The sequence below is a fragment of the Salmo salar genome, chromosome 18 (assembly GCF_965601325.2).
Source record: "Salmo salar chromosome 18, fSalSal1, whole genome shotgun sequence".
NCBI classification, from domain to species: domain Eukaryota; kingdom Metazoa; phylum Chordata; class Actinopteri; order Salmoniformes; family Salmonidae; genus Salmo; species Salmo salar.
Genome location: NC_138308.1, coordinates 100,555,057 through 100,579,881, shown reverse-complemented (window position 1 = coordinate 100,579,881; position 24,825 = coordinate 100,555,057). Strand labels below are relative to the sequence as shown.

General features: G+C 40.5%; 2 protein-coding genes across 3 annotated transcripts in view; one reads left to right on the top strand and one right to left on the bottom strand.

Moving 5' to 3' along the window:
* The window catches only part of LOC145861820 (butyrophilin subfamily 1 member A1), a 315,627-nt gene that overhangs the window by 186,945 nt on the left and 103,857 nt on the right, over positions 1–24,825 (bottom strand). The gene's annotated exons all lie outside the window — the stretch shown is intronic.
* LOC145861819 (butyrophilin subfamily 2 member A1) overlaps positions 23,462–24,825 on the top strand; it is a 73,702-nt gene continuing 72,338 nt past the window's right edge. For both annotated transcript variants that reach the window (XM_082965426.1, XM_082965425.1), the window contains exon 1: positions 23,462–23,744. In XM_082965426.1, coding sequence (XP_082821552.1) covers positions 23,672–23,744 — 73 coding nt within the window. In that variant the 5' untranslated portion in view covers positions 23,462–23,671. The remainder of the gene's footprint in view (positions 23,745–24,825) is intronic.

The window sequence follows — 24,825 nt, the reverse complement described above, 5'->3', positions numbered from 1 at the left end:
AAACAACATGGAGTTATTTTGACATAAATGATGAACTTTATCGAACAAAACAACATTTATTGTGGACCTGGGAATCCTGGAAGTGCCTTCTGATGAAGATTACTAAAGGTAAGGGAATTTTTATAGTGCTATTTATGATTTTAAATTAGTTCAAAATGGCGGTTATCTGTATTTGCCTGCTGCTGTTTTCTGAGCTCAGTACTCAGATTATTGCAAAGTGTGCTCTCCCGGTAAAGTTATTTTGAAATCTGACAATGCGGTTGCATTCAGGAGATGTCAATCTATATTTCTTTGAATAACAGTTTAATATTTTATCAACGTTTATTATGAGTATTTCTGTAAATTATGGTGCACTTTCACCGGCAGTATTTGAGGAAATACATTCTCTGAACGTCAAACGCCAATGTAATATGCTGTTTTTGGATATAAATATGAACTTGATAGAACGAAAAATGCATATATTGTCTAACATAATGTTCTAGGAGTGTCATCTGATAAAGATTATCAAAGGTTAGTGCATCATTTTAGCTGGTTTTCTGCTTTTGGACGGCTACCATTGCTTTGAAAATGCTAGGAAAATGGCTGTTTTGTTACTCTGTTGCTGTGGTGGTATCCTAACATAATATAATGTTTTGCTTTCTCTGTAAAGCCTTTTTGAAATCGGACAACGTGGTTGGATTCAGGAGATGTTTATCTATAATTGTTTGAATAACAGTTCAATATTTTATCAAGGTTTATGAATAGTAATTTTGTAATTTGTTGTGCTGATTCACTGACATTTTTGAAGGCAAAATATTTTCTGAACATCACGCGTCATTGTAAAATGCTGTTTTTGGAGACCATATATTTTGTCAACGTTTATGATGAGTATTTCTGTAAATTGATGTGCCTATTCACCGGTAGTTTTGGGGTGAATACGTTTTCTGAACGCCACACGCCAATGTACATTTTTTTTAATATAAATATGAACTTGATGGAACAAAAAATTCATATATTGTCTAACATAATGTCCTAGGAGTGTCATCTAATGAAGATTGTCAAAGGTTATTTTATCATTTTAGCCTATTTTCTGCTTTTGGTGATGCCTGTTCTTGCATTAAAAATGGCTGTGTGTAATTTTTTGTCTATGTACTGTCCTAACATAATCTAACTTTATGCTTTCGCTGTAAAGCCTTTTTGAAATCGGACAACGTGGTTGGATTCAGGAGATGTTTATCTATAAAACGGTGTAAAATGATAGTTGTATGTTTGAGAAATTTGAATTATGACATTTTGTTGTTTTCGAATTTGGCGCTCTGATTTTTCACTGGCTGTTGAATAGTGTGAACCGTGGAGGGGACGCTAGCATCTCACGTAGCCCATATAAGTTAAACTACATCTTTAATAATTAAGTGCTTTGCAAAAGCACTTGACTTTTCAGTGATGCGCTCTCTAATGAACCATTGAAAGTGTCAACACAAAAGTACAAAGATCTTTTATAGCCAACATACACCAAGATACACCCCTCTCAACGTACATGACGAACAACAGATCTTAGGAACTGTTCACAAAGGGACCTTATCCTGAATAAACATTCTGACCATTATACGCTGGGTCTCAGTCTGTTTCCTTCAACTGGAACCTTACAACTTCTGGTATACAAACTGAATAGTTAAATTGAAGTTCGGTTTAACCTGTTATGGATAGGGGGCAGTATTTTCACGGCCGGTTAAAAAACGTACCCGATTTAATCTGATTATTACTCCTGCCCAGAAACTAGAATATGCATATAATTATTAGCTTTGGATAGAAAACACTCCAAAGTTTCTAAAACTGTTTGAATGGTGTCTGTGACTATAACAGAACACATTTGGCAGGCCAAAACCTGAGAAGATTCCAAACAGGAAGCGCCGTCTCTGACCATTTCTTGGCCTTCTTGATCATCTCTAACCAAAACAGGGGATCTCTGGCATGACGTGACATTTTCTAATGCTCCCATAGGCTCTCAGAAGGCGCCAGAAATTTGAATGGTTGCTTTGCAGGCCCTGGCTGAAAAACATTAGCGCCTTTTGTAAGTGGTCTATCAGAGGACAATGAGACTGGCGCGCGTGCACGAGTCGACTCCATGTTTTAATTTTCAGTCTTTGAACAAAAACAACCACTCCCGGTCAGAATATTATCGCTTTTTTACGAGAAAAATCGCATAAAAATTGATTTTAAACAGCGGTTGACATGCTTCAAAGTACGGTAATAGAATATTTTGCATTTTTTTGTCACAACGCGTCGAATAGTGTCTTGAACGCACGAACAAAACGCCGCTATTTGGATATAACTATGGATTATTTGGAACCAAACCAACATTTGTTATTGAAGTAGAAGTCCTGGGAGTGCATTCTGACGAAGACAGCAAAGGTAATCAAACTTTTCTTATAGTAAATCTGAATTTGGTGAGGGCCAAACTTGGTGGGTGTCAAAATAGCTAGCCTGTGATGGCCGGGCTATGTACTCAGAATATTGCAAAATGTGCTTTCACCGGAAAGCTATTTTAAAATCGGACATAGCGATTGCATAAAGGAGTTCTGTATCTATAATTCTTAAAATAATTTATGTTTTTTGTGAACGTTTATCGTGAGTAATTTAGTAAATTCACCGGAAGTGTTCGGTGGGAATGCTAGTTCTGAACGTCACATGCTAATGTAAAAAGCTGGTTTTTGATATAAATATGAACTTGATTGAACAAAACATGCATGTATTGTATAACATAATGTCCTAGGCGTGTCATCTGATGAAGATCATCAAAGGTTAGTGCTGCATTTAGCTGTGGTTTTGTTTTTTGTGACATTATATGCTAGCTTTAAAAATGGGTGTCTGATTATTTCTGGCTGGGTACTCTGCTGACATAATCTAATGTTTTGCTTTCGCTGTAAAGCCTTTTTGAAATCGGACAGTGTGGTTAGGTAAAGGAGAGTCTTGTCTTTAAAATGGTGTAAAATAGTCATATGTTTGAAAAATTGAAGTTTTTGGATTTTTGAGGAGTTTGTATTTCGCGCCACGCCCACCATTGGATAATGGAGCAGGTGTTCCGCTAGCGGAACGTCTAGATGTAAGAGGTTATACTTGAAAAAGAAGTATCCCTTAACCAGATAACATTCACTATAAATTATCGTTCAGTTTGGTCCCTATGACGAGGTTTTACTCTCGTTCCTGGTACTTCATAGTACAAAAACACCAACTCATCCAATGGCATAAATCAATTGTCAACTCTAGATACTCCCATCTCAAGTAAACCCCATCTTGACCCCACTCCTGGACAAGCTCACTGAGGGGAGTGACTTGCACACAGACATTGTGGTGACAAATAATTGGTTCCCCATTAATCACGCCATCCCTTCACATGGTTTAAGAATAGGTAAAGACACATTCACATATGAAGACAATGTTCCATTCTGTCCTCTTCCCTTTCTGATATTCTGCATAGCACCAGAGACATGTGAAAGACAAGCCTGACCTCTCCCCTCTCTGGGCCCCAAGTGACTGAGCCCTAGCTAAGGGAAAAGTGCAACTGCCAACAAAATAGTCCAAAGTGATACATTCTAATGACAAGTATCTCACATACGCATATTATGCAAATAAAACATCTTAATTATCTATGTTACCCAACGAATTCTGATTCATCCGCTACAACCCTCCACCTCCAAATCGATCCAGAGTACAGGCCTCGGTGTAACTCTCATTCCTTTGACAATAAACGTGAATCCGACCATCACCCCTGGTGAGACAAAACCGCGTCTCGTCAGTGAAGAGCACTTTTTGCCAGTCCTGTCTGGTCAAGCGATGGTGTGCCCATAGGCGACGTTGTTGCCGGTGAAGTCTGGAGAGAACCTGCCTTACAACAGACCTACAAGCCTTCAGTCCAGCCTCTCTCAGCCTATTGCGGACAGACTGAGCACTGATGGAGTGATTGTGCGTTCCTGGTGTAACTCGGGCAGTTGTTGTTGCCATCCTGTACCTGTTCCGAAGGTGTGATGCTCGGATGTACCGATCCTGTGCAGGTCTTGTTACATGTGGTCTGCGACTTCGAGGACAATCAGCTGTCCGTCCTGTCTCCCTGTAGCGCTGTCTTAGGCGTCTCATAGTACGGATTTTGCAATCTATTGCCCTGGCCACATCTGCAGTCCTTATGCCTACTTGCAGCATGCCTAAGGCACGTTCACGCAGATGAGCAGGGACCATGGGCATCTTTCTTTGGTGTTTTTTCAGAGTCAGTAGAAAGGCCTCTTTAGTGTCCTAAGTTTTCATAACTATGACCTTAATTGCCTACCGTCTGTAAGCTGTTAGTATCTTAAGGACCGTTCCACAGGTGCATGTTCATTAATTGTTTATGGTTCATTGAACAAGCATGGGGAAACAATGTTTAAACCCTTTACAATATGATCCTGGAGAGACCTTTTTATAGACATTCGAAGTCGGAAGTTTACATTCACTTAGGTTGGAGTCATTTAAACTTGTTTTTCAGCAACTCCACAAACTTCTTGTTAACCTCTATGGGCTAGGCGGTACGAATTCGTCCCACCTACGTAACAGCCACTTGAAGCCTGTGGCGCGATTTTCAAAACCTTAAAAATCCTATTACTTCAATTTCTCAAACATATGACTATTTTACAGCTATTTAAAGACAAGACTCTCGTTAATCTAACCACACTGTCCGATTTCAAAAAGGCTTTACAACGAAAGCAAAACATTAGATTATGTCAGCAGAGTACCAAGCCAGAAATAATCAGACACCCATTTTTCAAGCTAGCATATAATGTCACAAAAACCCAGAAGACAGCTAAATGCAGCACTAACCTTTGATGATCTTCATCAGATGACAACCCTAGGACATTATATTATACAATACATGCATGTTTTGTTCAATCAAGTTCATATTTATATCAAAAAACAGCTTTTTACATTAGCATGTGACGTTCAGAACTAGCATACCCCCCGCAAACTTCCGGGGAATTCGCTAACATTTTACTAAATTACTCACGATAAACGTTCACAAAAAGCATAACAATTATTTTAAGAATTATAGATACAGACCTCCTCTACGCACTCGATATGTCCGATTTTAAAATAGCTTTTTGGTGAAAGCACATTTTGCAATATTCTAAGTACATAGCCCAGGCATCACGGGCTAGCTATTTAGACACCCGGCAAGTTTAGCACTCACCATAATCATATTTACTATTATAAAAGTTTGATTACCTTTTGTTGTCTTCGTCAGAATGCACTCCCAGGACTGCTACTTCAATAACAAATGTTGGTTTGGTCCAAAATAATCCATCGTTATATCCGAATAGCGGCGTTTTGTTCGTGCGTTCCAGACACTATCCGAAATGGTAAAGAAGGGTCGTGCGCATGGCGCAATTCGTGACAAACAAATTCTAAATATTCCATTACCGTACTTCGAAGCATGTCAACCGCTGTTTAAAATCAATTTTTATGCCATTTTTCTCGTAGAAAAGCGATAATATTCCGACCGGGTATCTCCTTTTCGGCAAACAGAGGAAAAATCACAAAGACGGGGGCGGCCAGGGTCACGCCCCTAAGCCCAGAGTCCCTTGATCGGCCACTTGAGAAAGGCGATAATGTGTTTCAGCCTGGGGCTGGGATGACGAAATTCAGGTTTTTCCCGGGCTCTGAGAGCCTATGGACGACGTAGGAAGTGTCACGTTAGAGCAGAGATCCTTAGTAAAAGATAGAGATGGCAAAGAAGTTCCAGAAATGGTCAGACAGGCCACTTCCTGTAAAGGAATCTCTCAGGTTTTGACCTGCCATTTGAGTTCTGTTATACTCACAGACACCATTCAAACAGTTTTAGAAACTTTAGGGTGTTTTCTATCCATATGTAATAAGTATATGCATATTCTAGTTACTGGGTAGGAGTGGTAACCAGATTAAATCGGGTACGTTTTTTATCCAGCCGTGTCAATACTGCCCCCTAGCCCTAACAGGTTAACAAACTATAGTTTTGGCAAGTCGGTTAGGACATCTACATTGTGCATGACAGAAGTCATTTTCCAACAATTGTTTACAGACAGTTTATTTCACTGATAATTCACTGTATCACAATTCCAGTGTGTCAGAAGTTGACATACACTAAGTTGACTGTGCCTTTATGGTTTGTTGCCTTTAAACAGCTTGGAAAATTTCAAAAAAATATGTCATGGCTTTAGAAGCTTCTGATAGGCTAATTGACATCATTTGAGTCAATTGGAGGTGTACCTATGGATGTATTTCCTGGCCTGCCTTCAAACTCAGTGCCTCTTTGCTTGACATCATGGGAAAATCAAAAGGAATCAGCCATGACCTCAGAAAAAAAATTGTAGACCTCCACAAGTCTGGTTCATCATTGGGAGCAATTTCAAAACGCCTGAAGGTACCATGTTCATCTGTACAAACAATAGTACTCAAGTATAAACACCATAGGACCACGCAGCCGTAATTTTGCTCAGGAAGGAGAGAGATGAATGTACTTTGGTGTGAAAAGTGCAAATCAATCCCAGAACAACAGCAAAGGACCTTGTGAAGATGCTGGTGGAAACAGATACAAAAGTATCTATATCCACAGTAAAACGAGTCCTATATCGACATAACCTGAAAGGCTGCTCAGCAAGGAAGAAGCCACCGCTCCAAAACCGCCATAAAAAAGTCAGATGCACATGCAACTGCACATGGGGACAAAGATCGTACAATGATCGTTATGTTTGGAGGAAAAAGTGGAAGGCTTGCAAGCCGAAGAACACCATCCCAACCGTGAAGCACGGGGGTGGCAGCATCATGTTGTGGGGGTTCTTTGCTGCAGGAGGGACTGGTGCACTTCACAAAATAGATGGCACCATGAAGGGAAATTATGTGGATATATTGAAGCAACATCTCAAGACATCAGTCAGGAAGTTAAAGGTTGTTCGCAAATGGGTCTTCCAAATGAACAATGACCCCAAGCATACGTCCAAAGTTGTGGCAAAATGGCTTAAGGACAACAAAGTCAAGGTATTGGAGTGGCCATCACAAAGCCCTGCCATCAATCCTATAGAAAATGTGTAGGCAGAACTGAAAAAGTGTGTGCGAGCAAGGAGGCCTACAAACCTGACTCAGTTACATCAGTTCTGTCAGGAGGAATGGGCCAAAATTCACCCAACTTATTGTGGGAAGCTTGTGGAAGGCTACCTGAAACGTTTGACCCAAGTTAAACAATTTAAACAACCAAATAATAATTGAGTGTATGTAAACTTCTGACACACTGGGAATGTGATGAAAGAAATAAAAGCTGAAATAAATCATTCTCTCAACTATTATTCTGACATTTCACATTCTTAAAATAAAGTGGTGATCCTAACTGATCTAAGACAGGAACGTTTTACTGGGATTAAATGTCAGGAATTGTGAAAAACTAAGTTTAAATGTATTTGGCTAAGGTGTATGTAAACTTCCGACTTCAACTGTATGATGTTTATATATTATATATATTATATTCAGCTGGTGATCCTGGAGAGAGCTGGCCTTCAGATTATCTGGTTCTTCTTTACACTGTTAAGTGGTGCTAAAACCTGCATTATAAACTGGGTGGTTCCAGCCCTGAATGCTGATTGGCTGGAAGCCATGGTATATCAGACCGTATACCAAGGGTGTGACAAAACATTTTTTTTACTGCTCTAATTATGTTGGTAACCAGTTTATAATAGTAATATTCTATAATATATATATAATATATATATGTATACATATAATATAATGTATAATAGCAATAAGGCACCTCAGGGGGTTGTGGTATATTGCTAATATACAGTACCCCGGCTAAGGGCTGTCTCCAGGCTGTATCCTGAGCGTTGTGCCTAAGAACAGCCTTTTGTCGGACTTATTGCTTAAATATATCCAGCACCATCCATTAAATGACTGACTTGGTAATAACATGTCTTACACTTTATTTACTGTAACTAACCATGAAAATATGCTGAACATTTACATTCATGAACAGAATTCAAAAATGTGTTTATCTGTTTGTGTGTGTGTATTTTCTTGCCATTTCCATCTCTCTCCAGCACCATCTCCAGTGTTGTCCATGTCTCCCTCCAGCACCATCTCCAGTGTTGTCCATGTCTCTACCCAGCACCATCTCCAGTGTTGTCCATGTCTCTACCCAGCACCATCTCCAGTGTTGTCCATGTCTCTACCCAGCACCATCTCCAATGTTGTCCATGTCTCTACCCAGCACCATCTCCAGTGTTGTCCATGTCTCTACAAATCACCATCTCCAGTGTTGTCCATGTCTCTACCCAGCACCATCTCTAGTGTTGTCCATGTCTCTACCCATCACCATCTCCAGTGTTGTCCATGTCTCCCTCCAGCACCATCTCCAGTGTTGTCCATGTCTCTACCCAGCACCATCTCCAGTGTTGTCCATGTCTCTACCCAGCACCATCTCCAGTGTTGTCCATGTTTCTACCCAGCACCATCTCCAGTGTTGTCCATGTCTCTTCCCATCACCATCTCTAGTGTTGTCCATGTCTCTACCCAGCACCATCTCCAGTGTTGTCCATGTCTCTACCCATCACCATCTCCAGTGTTGTCCATGTCTCTCTCCAGCACCATCTCCAGTGTTGTCCATGTCTCTACCCAGCACCATCTCCAGTGTTGTCCATGTCTCTCTCCAGCACCATCTCCAGTGTTGTCCATGTCTCTCTCCATCACCATCTCCAGTGTTATCCATGTCTCTCTTCAGCACCATCTCCAATGTTGTCCATGTCTCTTTCCATCATCATCTCCAAGTTTTCTTTCTCCATTCCATCTCCAGCAGTCCAGTGTTGTCCATGTCTCTCTCCAGCACCATCTTCAGTGTTGTCCATGTCCCTATCATCACCATCTCCAGTGTCATCCATGTCTCTCTTCAGCACCATCTACAGTGTTGTCCATGTCTCTCTCCAGCACCATCTCCAGTGTTGTCCATGTCTCTACCCAGCACCATCTCCAGTGTTGTCCATGTCTCTACCCAGCACCATCTCCAGTGTTGTCCATGTCTCTCTCCATCACCATCTCCAGTGTTGTCCATGTCTCTCTCCATCACCATCTCCAGTGTTGTCCATGTCTCTACCCAGCACCATCTCCAGTGTTGTCCATGTCTCTACCCAGCACCATCTCCAGTGTTGTCCATGTCTCTACCCAGCACCATCTCCAGTGTTGTCCATGTCTCTCTCCAGCACCATCTCCAGTGTTGTCCATGTCTCTACCCAGCACCATCTCCAGTGTTGTCCATGTCTCTACCCAGCACCATCTCCAGTGTTGTCCATGTCTCTCTCCATCACCATCTCCAGTGTTGTCCATGTCTCTCTCCATCACCATCTCCAGTGTTGTCCATGTCTCTACCCAGCACCATCTCCAGTGTTGTCCATGTCTCTACCCAGCACCATCTCCAGTGTTGTCCATGTCTCTACCCAGGCTGCTGTGTAGTCTACTGGTGGGGTCTCCCTACCTGCTGGTGACCATCATACTGCTGGTGAAATACTGCAGGAGCAGGGCTCAAGGTGAGAACCTGAGTTTATACAGGATTGCCTCATTCCAATAAAATGCATTGCCCTCCACTAATATTGACATCCTTAAATATGAGCAAACCTGGCTGGGATTTGTTTTTTGGCTATTTATCCTCTTGGTATTTTATTAACAATGTTCACAAAAATCAAACCTTTAATTGAAGTTAAATGACTGAAGAAAATAAATATGTTTCTCAGAAATTAATAATTTCTCCACAATTATTGGCACCCCTAGAAATTCTTATGAGTGAAATCTAACTGAAGTATATTCCAATTCATATTTTATGTTTTTAAGTTTACCTTCGTAATTACGAAGACTTAAGTGGAAAGCCATGACTTCCTGTTTCACTGGGGTATAAATATGAGGTGACACACAGTCATCCAAAAACCTGACAATGCAGTAATGATGTGCAACAAAAGGTTGTTGAGCAAAACAAATCAGGAAATGACTATAAGAAAATAGCTCAAAGGTTGAAAATGGCCATTTCCACTCTCAGTAATGAAAAAGTTTAAAGCAACAGGAGATGTTAACTCTCTTGGGCAGGTGGGACGCTACCGTCCCACCCACGGTTCACACTATTCAACAGCCAGTGAAAAATCAGAGCGCGAAATACAAAACATCAAAATGTCATAATTCAACATACGACTATTTTACACCATTTTAAAAGATTCACTTCTCCTTAATGTAACCACGTTGTCCGATTTCAAAAAGGCTTTACGGCGAAAACATAAAGTTAGATTATGTTAGGACAGTGAAAACACAAGAAAAACCACACAGCCATTTTCCAAGCAGGAGAGGGGTCACAAAAACCATAAATTCATCTAAAATGATGCACTAACCTTTGACGATCTTCATCAGATGACACTCCTAGGACTCAATGTTAGACAATACATGTATGTTTTGTTCGCAAAACAAAAAAGCAAAACGTTGTTCGATAAAGTTCATAATTATATCCAAAAACAGCATTTTACATTGGCGGGTGATGTTCAGAAAATAATTTGCCTCCAATACCTCCGGTGAATCAGCACAACAATTTACAAAAATACTCATCATAAACGTTGATAAAATATTAAACTGTTATTCAAAGAATTATAGATTAACATCTCCTTAACCTCTCTAGGGCAGGCGGGATGAATTCGTCCCACCTACGTAACAGCCAGTTGAATCCTGTGGCGCGATTTTCAAAACCTTTAAAATCCGAAAACTTCAATTTTTCAAACATATGACTATTTTACAGCATTTTAAAGACAAGACTCTCGTTAATCTAACCACACTGTCCGATTTCAAAAAGGCTTTACAGCGAAAGCAAAACATTAGATTATGTCAGCAGAGTACCCAGCCAGAAATAATCAGACACCCATTTTTCAAGCTAGCATATAATGTCACAAAAAACAAAACCACAGCTAAATGCAGCACTAACCTTTGATGATCTTCATCAGATGACAACCCTAGGACATTATGTTATACAATGCATGCATGTTTTGTTCAATCAAGTTCATATTTATATCAAAAAACAGCTTTTTTACATTAGCATGTGACGTTCAGAACTAGCATACCCCCCGCAAACCTCCGGTGAATTTACTAAATTACTCACGATAAACGTTTACAAAAAACATAACAATTATTTTAAGAATTATAGATACAGAACTCCTCTATGCACTCGATATGTCCGATTTTAAAATAGCTTTTCGGTGAAAGCACATTTTGCAATATTCTCAGTAGATAGCCCGGCATCACAGGGCTAGCTATTTAGACACCCGGCAGGTTTAGCCTTCACCAAAATCAGATTTACTATTAGAAAAGTTTGATTACCTTTGGTGTTCTTCGTCAGAATGCACTCCCAGGACTGCTACTTCAATAACAAATGTTGGTTTGGTCCAAAATAATCCATAGTTATATCCAAATAGCGGTGTTTTGTTCGTGGGTTCAAGACACTATCCGAAGGGTAAAGAAGGGTGAATCCTGTTATGGATTCACCGGAAGTGTTCGGTGGGAATGCTAGTCACATGCTAGTCACATGCTAATGTAAAAAGCTGGTTTTTGATATAAATATGAACTTGATTGAACAAAACATGCATGTATTGTATAACATAATGTCCTAGGATTGTCATCTGATGAAGATCATCAAAGGTTAGTGCTGCATTTAGCTGTGGTTTTGTTTTTTGTGACATTATATGCTAGCTTGAAAAATGGGTGTCTGATTATTTCTGGCTTGGTACTCTGCTGACATAATCTAATGTTTTGCTTTCGCTGTAAAGCCTTTTTGTCTTGTCTTTAAAATGGTGTAAAATAGTCATATGTTTGAAAAATGGAAGTTTTTGGAATTTTGAGGAATTTGTAATTCGTGCCACGCCTATCATTGGATATTGGAGCAGGTGTTCCGCTAGCGGAACGTCTAGATGTAAGAGGTTAATAACTGCTGGTACTTGATTGAGTGATACCATGTATCCTGACAAGTTGTCCAGGGCGAAGAGGAAGAGAAGAGGAAGAGAAACTGCCCCACAGCTTAAATCAAAACCTGACTGCCTCTGCTAGGAAGCTTAAACTGGGCTGTGGTTGGATCTTCCAGCAGGACAATGATCCAAAGTACATCTCAAAAGCAACACTGACTGAACCATGTTTTTTAACGATTTGATAACTGTAGCTCTGATTGAACCATGTTGTAAAGTGTTGATAACTGTAACTCTGATTGAACCATGTTGTAAAGTGTTGATAACTGTAACTCTGATTGAACCATGTTTAAGGCATATTGAGCAGGGCTAGAGGCTCTACAGTGAAATAAGACAATAATCACTAACCAGAACAGTAATGGACAAGGCATATTGATATTAGATAGAGGCATGCGTAGCTGAGTGATCATAGGGGTCCAGTGAGTGGTTGGGCTGGCGGGAGAAATGGCGATTCAGACAGCTAGCAGGCCGGGGCTAGCAAGCTAGCAGAAGGGCCTTAGAGGGACGTCGCGACGGAGGAAAGTCTGTTTTAGCCTCCTCGAGCGGTGACGTTGATAGACCAGTCGTGATGGATTAGTAGGGTTCCGTGTAGTAGAGGGGTCCAAATCCAATTGGCAAAATAAGTATAGTGGCCCAAGATATTGGCCGATGGAATCTATTCAGCTAACAGTCCAATATGCTCTAGACAGCTAGCTGGCCGCGGCTAGCAGATGGGAATTCAGGGGACGTCGCGACGTAGGAGCCAGTTGAGTACCCCCTCAAGCAGATACGTCGGTAGTCCAGTCGTGAAGGATCGGCGGGGTTCCATGCCCCATATCGGCAGTAAAAGGGGTCCAGGCCAATTGGCAAAATATGTATTGTAGCCCAGGAGTGGCTGATGGACCTCTTCAGCTAGCCGGGAGATGGGCCTAACATGGGCTAGCTCCAGGCTATTTGGTGCTTGCTTCCGGACAGTAACGTTGGCCAGGAGTAGCCACTCGGATTGCAGCTAGCTAGCTGCGATGATGCAGGTGAAAAGGTTCAGAGCTTGCGGTAGGAATCCGGGGATATGGAGAGAAAATAGTTCCGGTATGCTCTGGTTTGAATCGCGTTGTACAAACTGGCGAGAGCTTACCGAGCTAAAGGTTAGCTGATGACCGCTAACAGTGGTTAGCTGACTACTAGCTAGTAGCTAGTTAGCTGGCTAGCTTCTGTTTGGGGATTCCGGTTCAGAGGTAAATAAAAATACTTTAGAAATAAACAGATCCACATCACATTGGGTGAGGCGAGTTGCAGGAGAGTATTTGTTTTTGAAGTTGAGGTATAGAAAAATATAAAAAATATAAAAAAGATATGCGAAGAAAGAAGATTTATACGACAAGACGAAGGACAAAGACGTCTGACTGCTACGCCATCTTAGGGGCTTCTTTCCACTAGTTGGAACTATCTAGTGTATCTCTAATATTGACTTATTCCTGAATCATTAGATAAGTATCATGCAGCAACTTGGTGATAACTCTACCTTCCTCTCTGATTAAATTAGTGTAATTTCTGCTATACTGCTCACACCTGTCTAGCTGGTCAACAACTGACAGAGAAAGTCACATTCATTTTATATGATCAAATGTAATTGGGACAATTTCACATCACAAGTTGTAAGTTAAAATATTTACTACAGCCTACGTGTTTTCACGTTTATTTCAAGATTCACATTAGTGCTCGTATGTGTTATCGGACATTTGACATGAAGTTAATTTCCAGATCAGAACGCTAGATGGAGCTAGATATCGCGAGATGATATGAAGTTAATGTAACTAGAAGTACTGTAAGTGTAAATGAAAGTAAAGTGTGAAACTCTTGAATGGAGCATGCATATTTAAAATGGTGAGGAATGCACTTTTAAAGAATAACCAGGCATCCTCTACTGACGGAATGAGGTCAATGTCATTCCAGGATACCCCGGCCAGGTCGATTAGAAAGGCCTGCTCGCTGAAGTGTTTTAGGGAGCGTTTGACTGTGATGAGGGGTGGTCATTTGACCGCGGACCCATTACGGATGCAGGCAATGAGGCAGTGATCGCTGAGATCCTGGCTGAAGACAGCAGAGGTGTATTTGGAGGGCAGGTTGGTCAGGATGATATCTATGTGGGTGCCCGAGTTTACAGATTTGGGGTTGTACCTGGTAGTTTCCATGATAATTTGTGTGAGATTGAGGGCATCTAGCTTTGATTGTAGGACGGCCGGGGTGTTAAGCATATCCCAGTTTAGGTCACCTAATAGTACAAACTCTGAAGATGAATGGGGGGCAATTAATTCACATATGGTGTCCATGGTGCAGCTGGGGGCTGAGTGGGGTCTGTAACAAGCGGCAACAGTGAGAGACTTATTTCTGGAAAGGTGGATTTTTAAAAGTAGAAACTCGAACTGTTTGGACACAGACCTGGAAAGTATGACAGAACTCTGCAGTAGAATTGAGTTAGCACTTTATTGGCCCAAACACCCACAGACCCACAAGGTTGAGGTTACTCATGGACAGTAATTAGTCATTTTTGTATTTTTTTGCATTGATGCATTGTGTCTTCTAACTGTCCAAGATTAGGATCCAAAGTGTTAGGAAATATTTGTTCCCATAAATACAAAGGAGGATGTCTCTCCTCATAACTCTGGCACTTTAGTCAGCCTGCCAGACTGTGCACCACAGAGACAATCAAGAGAGAATACATTCAGGTCAACGGTGCCAATTGAAAGTCAAGAGGTGTGTCTGTAAGTGAAAGTGAAATTAATGTGTGAAAGTCCACCACCCTTTTCCCCCGTTATTTCTGGAACAGACGTCGTGTTACATTCTGTTCGTTGATAAATTAGCCTTTGGACTGTTTTGGTTTATTTTTCTAAACTCCTAATAGTTTTATTCACCAGTTACAAACAGCTTTACCTTGGAGTCAGACTTGTTTTGTAGTGAAATGAAGACCTTTCCGACCTCGGCGGCCTGGTGTTTAGGGATTCTGTTCATCAGTGTTTCATTGATAACGACAGGTAGGACACAACATTATTCCTTCATTATTTAGCCTGTAGGCTATTTTATTATCTGGACATAATATTACTAAGAAAGTAATTCAAGTGCAGGCTCAATACCGAGTGCAGGAAATGTAGATGTCTTGACCGAGGTAAAGACCGTTTCATGTTGGATATTGTTGGATATTCTCCTATAGTTTTCGAGGGATATTCGCCGGTAGTTTTCCTTACTCCACCAACAGCAGTTAGGGACCGTCAACATAGTGACAAATCAATTCTTTCAAATTTCAATAGATATTTAACCATTACTCCTAAAACTTTCAAAACTGGTTCTAGCTAACCCGATGGCAGACACACATTGCACACATGTATTTTTTGGCGATTTACACCTGGCACTATCTTAAATAATTTTTTACATTTTTTGAATTTCAATAGCTCCTTCGTCATGTAACCTAATGACTTCAAACAAGGGTCCGAATGTCCACGCACATTGCACACCCTTGAGCTTGTCCATTTTCATCTCACACGTTTTTTACATACATTTTTCAAAATGTAAAATTTCAATAGCTCCTTGGTCATTTGACCTAATGTCCGCTGACTACCCTTCTATACACACTCTAGTTTGTGTAAAATCACAGTGTAACGTACATTTTTCATAGTTTTAAATTTCAATAGCTCCTTGGTCATGTTAATTACACACTTAAGAAGCATGCAGTGGATATACACCCATATTGCATAACCTCTAGTTATGTCTCTTCTATATTGTTGTACATTAATATTAGTTTGACAATGAGGAGGTTCAGTCCAGTGTTGTGTTGAGGAGGTTCAGTCCAGTGTTGTGTTGAGGAGGTTCAGTCCAATGTTGTGTTGAGGAGGTTCAGTCCAGTGTTGTGTTGAGGAGGTTCAGTCCAGTGTTGTGTTGAGGAGGTTCAGTCCAGTGTTGTGTTGAGGAGGTTCAGTCCAATGTTGTGTTGAGGAGGTTCAGTCCAGTGTTGTGTTGAGGAGGTTCAGTCCAGTGTTGTGTTGAGGAGGTTCAGTCCAGTGTTGTGTTGAGGAGGTTCAGTCCAGTGTTGTGTTGAGGAGGTTCAGTCCAGTGTTGTGTTGAGGAGGTTCAGTCCAGTGTTGTGTTGAGGAGGTACAGTCCAGTGTTGTGTTTACCCTTTTCTTGAATGTTTAACTATAGTAATTAGTAGTTCTGAGGACTTATATTCCCTTATCCTTAAGTGTTTTTCCACAGTATTTAACAGCGGTACACAACAGGAGAGAGACAGATAATATCTCCTTTCATCGTTAATATTAACCATAAGGAAAAAGGGCAAAGTACAAGAGTCCTGTTATTCATTGTCCAAAGCAGGGTTGGAGAGTGAGCTAGTGAGGTAGGCTGCAGTGGGTTTACTGGTCAATACATATACTGAACATGTAACCACAGTAATGGTGGCCAGTAAATCAATTCCTCAGACATTTCTTTTGGCAGTTGCTCCATGTGTTTCTGTGAAGGTTCTATATCCATTTGGGAGGTGATGTTGGGAAAGTTCTGTGCAACTTCCTTGGCCATCTACACCAAAAAATAAAAAAGAGCTTTTGACCTAATTGTCACATAACAGCTAACCATTCATTATTGAAAATATAACTATCAAACCTGCATTACAAAGACCCTGCAGCTGAAGGTGTCCTGCTGCATGGTGTGACTTATTTCCCCTCCTTTCGACTTTAACCAGTCGTCTTTTCAATGGCAGGATCTTCTCATTTTGAAGTATTCTCTTTTTTATGTAAACATAATATAATTATGATTAGTTATAGGACAATGAATACACAAGCCAAATGTGTATGCTGTTCCTTATCATCATAATCTAGTAGTAATTTAGTAGTAGAGGTATTTTCCTTTATGATTCTACACACAGCCTAAATTATTTTCACTGAACCATTTACAGGACAATAATGCAAGTAGCATATAGGATCCAACCCTGTCACAGAGCGAATAAATGTAGAGCGTTTGTAGACTTTAAGAAAATAATATTAAGTGACAGTTTCATCAGTACGCTTAAAGAAAGTCACATCACAAAGATCACAGATGACACCAAATCTATGACAAGAGAAAATGAATTGTAAGCACCAAAGTGTATTTGTCAAAATAATATCTGAAAATGTCAGTTGTTGAACATAGTATCAAATCAAATCAAATGTATTTATAAAGCCCTTACATCCGCTGATATATCAAAGTGCTGTACAGAAACCCAGCCTAAAACACCAAACTGCAAGCAATGCTGGTGTAGAAGCACGGTGGCTAGGAAAAACTCCCTAGGAAGAAACCTAGAGAGGAACCAGGCTATGAGGGGTGACCAGTCCTCTTCTGGCTGTGCCGGGTGGAGATTATAACAGAACATGGCCAATATGTTCAAATGTTGATAAATAACCAGCAGGGTGAAATAATAGTAGTACTTCTATTAGCAATAGCAATTTATTAAATATGCAGTTGAGGAATATTCCATGTACCAACACTACATGTAGAACGGACATAAGACATTCCCACGTAGAGTATTTTTTTAAATATTTATTTATTTCACCTTTATTTAACCAGGTAGGCTAGTTGAGAACAAGTTCTCATTTACAACTGTGACCTGGCCAAGATAAAGCAAAGCAGTGTGACAGAAACAACAACACAGAGTTACACGTGGAATAAACAAACATACAGTCAATAACACAGTAGAAAAAGTCTACATACAGTGTGTGCAAGTGAAGTAAGATTAGGCAGGTAAGGTAATAAATAGGCCATAGTGGCGAAATAATTACAATTTCGCAAATAAACACTGGAGTGATAGATGTGCAGAAGATGAATGTGCAAGTAGAGATACTGGGGTGCAAAGGAGCTAAAAAAATATAAATAAAATAAATAATATGGGGATGAGGTAGGTGGATTGGTTATTTACAGACGTACAGGTGCAATGATCTGTGAGCTGCTCTGATAGCTCATGCTTAACACAGTGTCCAAAGAGGGGCCAGAAGTATACCGAATGGTGTCGTCTGCGTAGAAGTGGATCAGAGAATCACCAGCCGCAAGAGCGACATCATTGATGTATACAGAGAAAAAAGTTGACCCGAGAATTGAACCCTGTGGCACCCCCATAGAGACTGCCAGAGGTCCGGACAACAGGCCCTCCAATTTGACACATTGAACTCTATCTGAGAAGTAGTTGGTGAACCAGGTGAGGCAGTCATTTGAGAAACCAAGTCTTTTGAGTCTGCCGATAAGGTCCTGACTTTCCTGAAAAGTTTCATATCACGGGGGCTATTTGATGCTACTGCAGTACGCCACAGGATGTTTTTGTGCTGGTCAAGGGCAGTCAGGTCTTATTTAAGATGGTGAGGAAGGCACTTTTAAAGAATAACCAGGCATCCTCTACTGGCGGAATGAGGTAAATATCTTTCCAGGATACCTGGGCCAGGTCGATTAGAAAGGCCTACTCGCTGAAGTGTTTTAGGGAGCGTTTGACTGTGATGAGGGGTGTTAATTTGACCGCGGAACCATAACGGACGAAGGCAATGAAGCAGTGATCGCTGAGATCCTGGTTGAAGACAGCAGAGGTGTATTTAGAGGGCAAGTTGGTCAGGATGATATCTATGTGGGTGCCCGAGTTTACGGATTTAGGGTTGTACCTGGTAGGTTCCATGATAATTTGTGTGAGATTGAGGGCATCTAGCTTAGATTGTAGGACGGCCGGGGTGTTTAAGCATATCCCAGTTTAAGTCACCTAATAGTACAAACTCTGAAGATGAATGGGGGGCAATTAATTCACATATGGTGTCCATGGTGCAGCTGGGGGCTGAGTGGGGTCTGTAACAAGCGGCAACAGTGAGAGACTTATTTCTGGAAAGGTGGATTTTTAAAAGTAGAAACTCGAACTGTTTGGGCACAGACCTGGAAAGTATGACAGAACTCTGCAGTAGAATTGAGTTGGCACTTTATTGGCCCAAACACCCACAGACCCACAAGGTTGAGGTTACTCATGGACAGTAATTAGTCATTTGACATTTTTTTGCATTGATGCATTGTGTCTTCTACCTGTCCAAGATTAGGATCCAAAGTGTTAGGAAATATTTGTTCCCATAAATACAAAGGAGGATGTCTCTCCTCATACCTCTTTAGTCAGACTGCCAGACTGGGCACCACAGAGACAATCAGGAGAGAATACATTCAGGTCAACGGTGCCAATTGAAAGTCAAGAGGTGTGTCTGTAAGTGAAAGTGAAATTAATGTGTGAAAGTCCACCACCCTTTTCCCCCGTTATTTCTGGAACAGACGTCGTGTTACATTCTGTTCGTTGATAAATTAGCCTTTGGACTGTTTTGGTTTATTTTTCTAAACTCCTAATAGTTTTATTCACCAGTTACAAACAGCTTTACCTTGGAGTCAGACTTGTTTTGTAGTGAAATGAAGACCTTTCCGACCTCGGCGGCCTGGTGTTTAGGGATTCTGTTCATCAGTGTTTCATGGATAACGACAGGTAGGACACAACATTATTCCTTCATTATTTAGCCTGTAGGCTATTTTATTATCTGGACATAATATTACTAAGAAAGTAATTCAAGTGCAGGCTCAATACCGAGTGCAGGAAATGTAGATGTCTTGACCGAGGTAAAGACCGTTTCATGTTGGATATTGTTGGATATTCTCCTATAGTTTTCGAGGGATATTCGCCGGTAGTTTTCCTTACTCCACCAACAGCAGTTAGGGACCGTCAACATAGTGACAAATCAATTCTTTCAAATTTCAATAGATATTTAACCATTACTCCTAAAACTTTCAAAACTGGTTCTAGCTAACCCGATGGCAGACACACATTGCACACATGTATTTTTTGGCGATTTACACCTGGCACTATTTTAAATAATTTTTTACATTTTTGAATTTCAATAGCTCCTTGGTCATTTGACCTAATGTCCGCTGACTACCCTTCTATACACACTCTAGTTTGTGTAAAATCACAGTGTAACGTACATTTTTCATAGTTTTAAATTTCAATAGCTCCTTGGTCATGTTAATTACACACTTAAGAAGCATGCAGTGGATATACACCCATATTGCATAACCTCTAGTTATGTCTCTTCTATATTGTTGTACATTAATATTAGTTTGACAATGAGGAGGTTCAGTCCAGTGTTGTGTTGAGGAGGTTCAGTCCAGTGTTGTGTTGAGGAGGTTCAGTCCAATGTTGTGTTGAGGAGGTTCAGTCCAGTGTTGTGTTGAGGAGGTTCAGTCCAGTGTTGTGTTGAGGAGGTTCAGTCCAGTGTTGTGTTGAGGAGGTTCAGTCCAGTGTTGTGTTGAGGAGGTTCAGTCCAGTGTTGTGTTGAGGAGGTTCAGTCCAGTGTTGTGTTGAGGAGGTTCAGTCCAGTGTTGTGTTTACCCTTTTCTTGAATGTTTAACTATAGTAATTAGTAGTTCTGAGGACTTATATTCCCTTATCCTTAAGTGTTTTTCCACAGTATTTAACAGCGGTACACAACAGGAGAGAGACAGATAATATCTCCTTTCATCGTTAATATTAACCATAAGGAAAAAGGGCAAAGTACAAGAGTCCTGTTATTCATTGTCCAAAGCAGGGTTGGAGAGTGAGCTAGTGAGGTAGGCTGCAGTGGGTTTACTGGTCAATACATATACTGAACATGTAACCACAGTAATGGTGGCCAGTAAATCAATTCCTCAGACATTTCTTTTGGCAGTTGCTCCATGTGTTTCTGTGAAGGTTCTATATCCATTTGGGAGGTGATGTTGGGAAAGTTCTGTGCAACTTCCTTGGCCATCTACACCAAAAAATAAAAAAGAGCTTTTGACCTAATTGTCACATAACAGCTAACCATTCATTATTGAAAATATAACTATCAAACCTGCATTACAAAGACCCTGCAGCTGAAGGTGTCCTGCTGCATGGTGTGACTTATTTCCCCTCCTTTCGACTTTAACCAGTCGTCTTTTCAATGGCAGGATCTTCTCATTTTGAAGTATTCTCTTTTTTATGTAAACATAATATAATTATGATTAGTTATAGGACAATGAATACACAAGCCAAATGTGTATGCTGTTCCTTATCATCATAATCTAGTAGTAATTTAGTAGTAGAGGTATTTTCCTTTATGATTCTACACACAGCCTAAATTATTTTCACTGAACCATTTACAGGACAATAATGCAAGTAGCATATAGGATCCAACCCTGTCACAGAGCGAATAAATGTAGAGCGTTTGTAGACTTTAAGAAAATAATATTAAGTGACAGTTTCATCAGTACGCTTAAAGAAAGTCACATCACAAAGATCACAGATGACACCAAATCTATGACAAGAGAAAATGAATTGTAAGCACCAAAGTGTATTTGTCAAAATAATATCTGAAAATGTCAGTTGTTGAACATAGTATCAAATCAAATCAAATGTATTTATAAAGCCCTTACATCCGCTGATATATCAAAGTGCTGTACAGAAACCCAGCCTAAAACACCAAACTGCAAGCAATGCTGGTGTAGAAGCACGGTGGCTAGGAAAAACTCCCTAGGAAGAAACCTAGAGAGGAACCAGGCTATGAGGGGTGACCAGTCCTCTTCTGGCTGTGCCGGGTGGAGATTATAACAGAACATGGCCAATATGTTCAAATGTTGATAAATAACCAGCAGGGTGAAATAATAGTAGTACTTCTATTAGCAATAGCAATTTATTAAATATGCAGTTGAGGAATATTCCATGTACCAACACTACATGTAGAACGGACATAAGACATTCCCACGTAGAGTATTTTTTTAAATATTTATTTATTTCACCTTTATTTAACCAGGTAGGCTAGTTGAGAACAAGTTCTCATTTACAACTGTGACCTGGCCAAGATAAAGCAAAGCAGTGTGACAGAAACAACAACACAGAGTTACACGTGGAATAAACAAACATACAGTCAATAACACAGTAGAAAAAGTCTACATACAGTGTGTGCAAGTGAAGTAAGATTAGGCAGGTAAGGTAATAAATAGGCCATAGTGGCGAAATAATTACAATTTCGCAAATAAACACTGGAGTGATAGATGTGCAGAAGATGAATGTGCAAGTAGAGATACTGGGGTGCAAAGGAGCTAAAAAAATATAAATAAAATAAATAATATGGGGATGAGGTAGGTGGATTGGTTATTTACAGACGTACAGGTGCAATGATCTGTGAGCTGCTCTGATAGCTCATGCTTAACACAGTGTCCAAAGAGGGGCCAGAAGTATACCGAATGGTGTCGTCTGCGTAGAAGTGGATCAGAGAATCACCAGCCGCAAGAGCGACATCATTGATGTATACAGAGAAAAAAGTTGACCCGAGAATTGAACCCTGTGGCACCCCCTTAGAGACTGCCAGAGGTCCGGACAACAGGCCCTCCAATTTGACACATTGAACTCTATCTGAGAAGTAGTTGGTGAACCAGGTGAGGCAGTCATTTGAGAAACCAAGTCTTTTGAGTCTGCCGATAAGGTCCTGACTTTCCTGAAAAGTTTCATATCACGGGGGCTATTTGATGCTACTGCAGTACGCCACAGGATGTTTTTGTGCTGGTCAAGGGCAGTCAGGTCTTATTTAAGATGGTGAGGAAGGCACTTTTAAAGAATAACCAGGCATCCTCTACTGGCGGAATGAGGTAAATATCTTTCCAGGATACCTGGGCCAGGTCGATTAGAAAGGCCTACTCGCTGAAGTGTTTTAGGGAGCGTTTGACTGTGATGAGGGGTGTTAATTTGACCGCGGAACCATAACGGACGAAGGCAATGAAGCAGTGATCGCTGAGATCCTGGTTGAAGACAGCAGAGGTGTATTTAGAGGGCAAGTTGGTCAGGATGATATCTATGTGGGTGCCCGAGTTTACGGATTTAGGGTTGTACCTGGTAGGTTCCATGATAATTTGTGTGAGATTGAGGGCATCTAGCTTAGATTGTAGGACGGCCGGGGTGTTTAAGCATATCCCAGTTTAAGTCACCTAATAGTACAAACTCTGAAGATGAATGGGGGGCAATTAATTCACATATGGTGTCCATGGTGCAGCTGGGGGCTGAGTGGGGTCTGTAACAAGCGGCAACAGTGAGAGACTTATTTCTGGAAAGGTGGATTTTTAAAAGTAGAAACTCGAACTGTTTGGACACAGACCTGGAAAGTATGACAGAACTCTGCAGTAGAATTGAGTTGGCACTTTATTGGCCCAAACACCCACAGACCCACAAGGTTGAGGTTACTCATGGACAGTAATTAGTCATTTGACATTTTTTTGCATTGATGCATTGTGTCTTCTACCTGTCCAAGATTAGGATCCAAAGTGTTAGGAAATATTTGTTCCCATAAATACAAAGGAGGATGTCTCTCCTCATAACTCTGGCACTTTAGTCAGCCTGCCAGACTGGGCACCACAGAGACAATCAAGAGAGAATACATTCAGGTCAACAGTGCCAATTGAAAGTCAAGAGGTGTGTCTGTAAGTGAAAGTGAAATTAAAGTGTGAAACTCCACCAGCCTTTTCCCCCGTTATTTCTGGAACAGACGCAGTGTTACATTCTGTTCGTTGACAAATTAGCCATTCGACTGTTTTGGTTTATTTTTCTAAACTCCTAATAGTTTTATTCACCAGTTACAAACAGCTTTACCTTGGAGTCAGACTTGTTTTGTAGTGAAATGAAGACCTTTCCGACCTCGGCGGTCTGGTGTTTAGGGATTCTGTTCATCAGTGTTTCATTGATAACGACAGGTAGGACACAACATTATTCCTTCATTATTTAGCCTGTAGGCTATTTTAAATAATTTTTTACATTTTTGAATTTCAATAGCTCCTTGGTCATTTGACCTAATGTCCGCTGACTACCCTTCTATACACACTCTAGTTTGTGTAAAATCACAGTGTAACGTACATTTTTCATAGTTTTAAATTTCAATAGCTCCTTGGTCATGTTAATTACACACTTAAGAAGCATGCAGTGGATATACACCCATATTGCATAACCTCTAGTTATGTCTCTTCTATATTGTTGTACATTAATATTAGTTTGACAATGAGGAGGTTCAGTCCAGTGTTGTGTTGAGGAGGTTCAGTCCAGTGTTGTGTTGAGGAGGTTCAGTCCAGTGTTGTGTTGAGGAGGTTCAGTCCAGTGTTGTGTTGAGGAGGTTCAGTCCAGTGTTGTGTTGAGGAGGTTCAGTCCAGTGTTGTGTTGAGGAGGTTCAGTCCAGTGTTGTGTTGAGGAGGTTCAGTCCAGTGTTGTGTTGAGGAGGTACAGTCCAGTGTTGTGTTTACCCTTTTCTTGAATGTTTAACTATAGTAATTAGTAGTTCTGAGGACTTATATTCCCTTATCCTTAAGTGTTTTTCCACAGTATTTAACAGCGGTACACAACAGGAGAGAGACAGATAATATCTCCTTTCATCGTTAATATTAACCATAAGGAAAAAGGGCAAAGTACAAGAGTCCTGTTATTCATTGTCCAAAGCAGGGTTGGAGAGTGAGCTAGTGAGGTAGGCTGCAGTGGGTTTACTGGTCAATACATATACTGAACATGTAACCACAGTAATGGTGGCCAGTAAATCAATGAATAAAAATGTCATTTTGTCAAATTAAACAGAAATTGTAGACCTTTCATCTTTTTCAATCTAGTAGTAATTTAGTAGTAGAGGTAATTTCCTTTATGATTCTACACACAGCCTGAATTATTTTCACTGAACCATTTACAGGACAATAATAAAAGTAGCATATAGGATCCAACACTGTCAAAAAGTGAATAAATCTATGACAAGAGAAAATGAATTGTAAGCACCAAAGTGTGTTTGTCAAAATAATA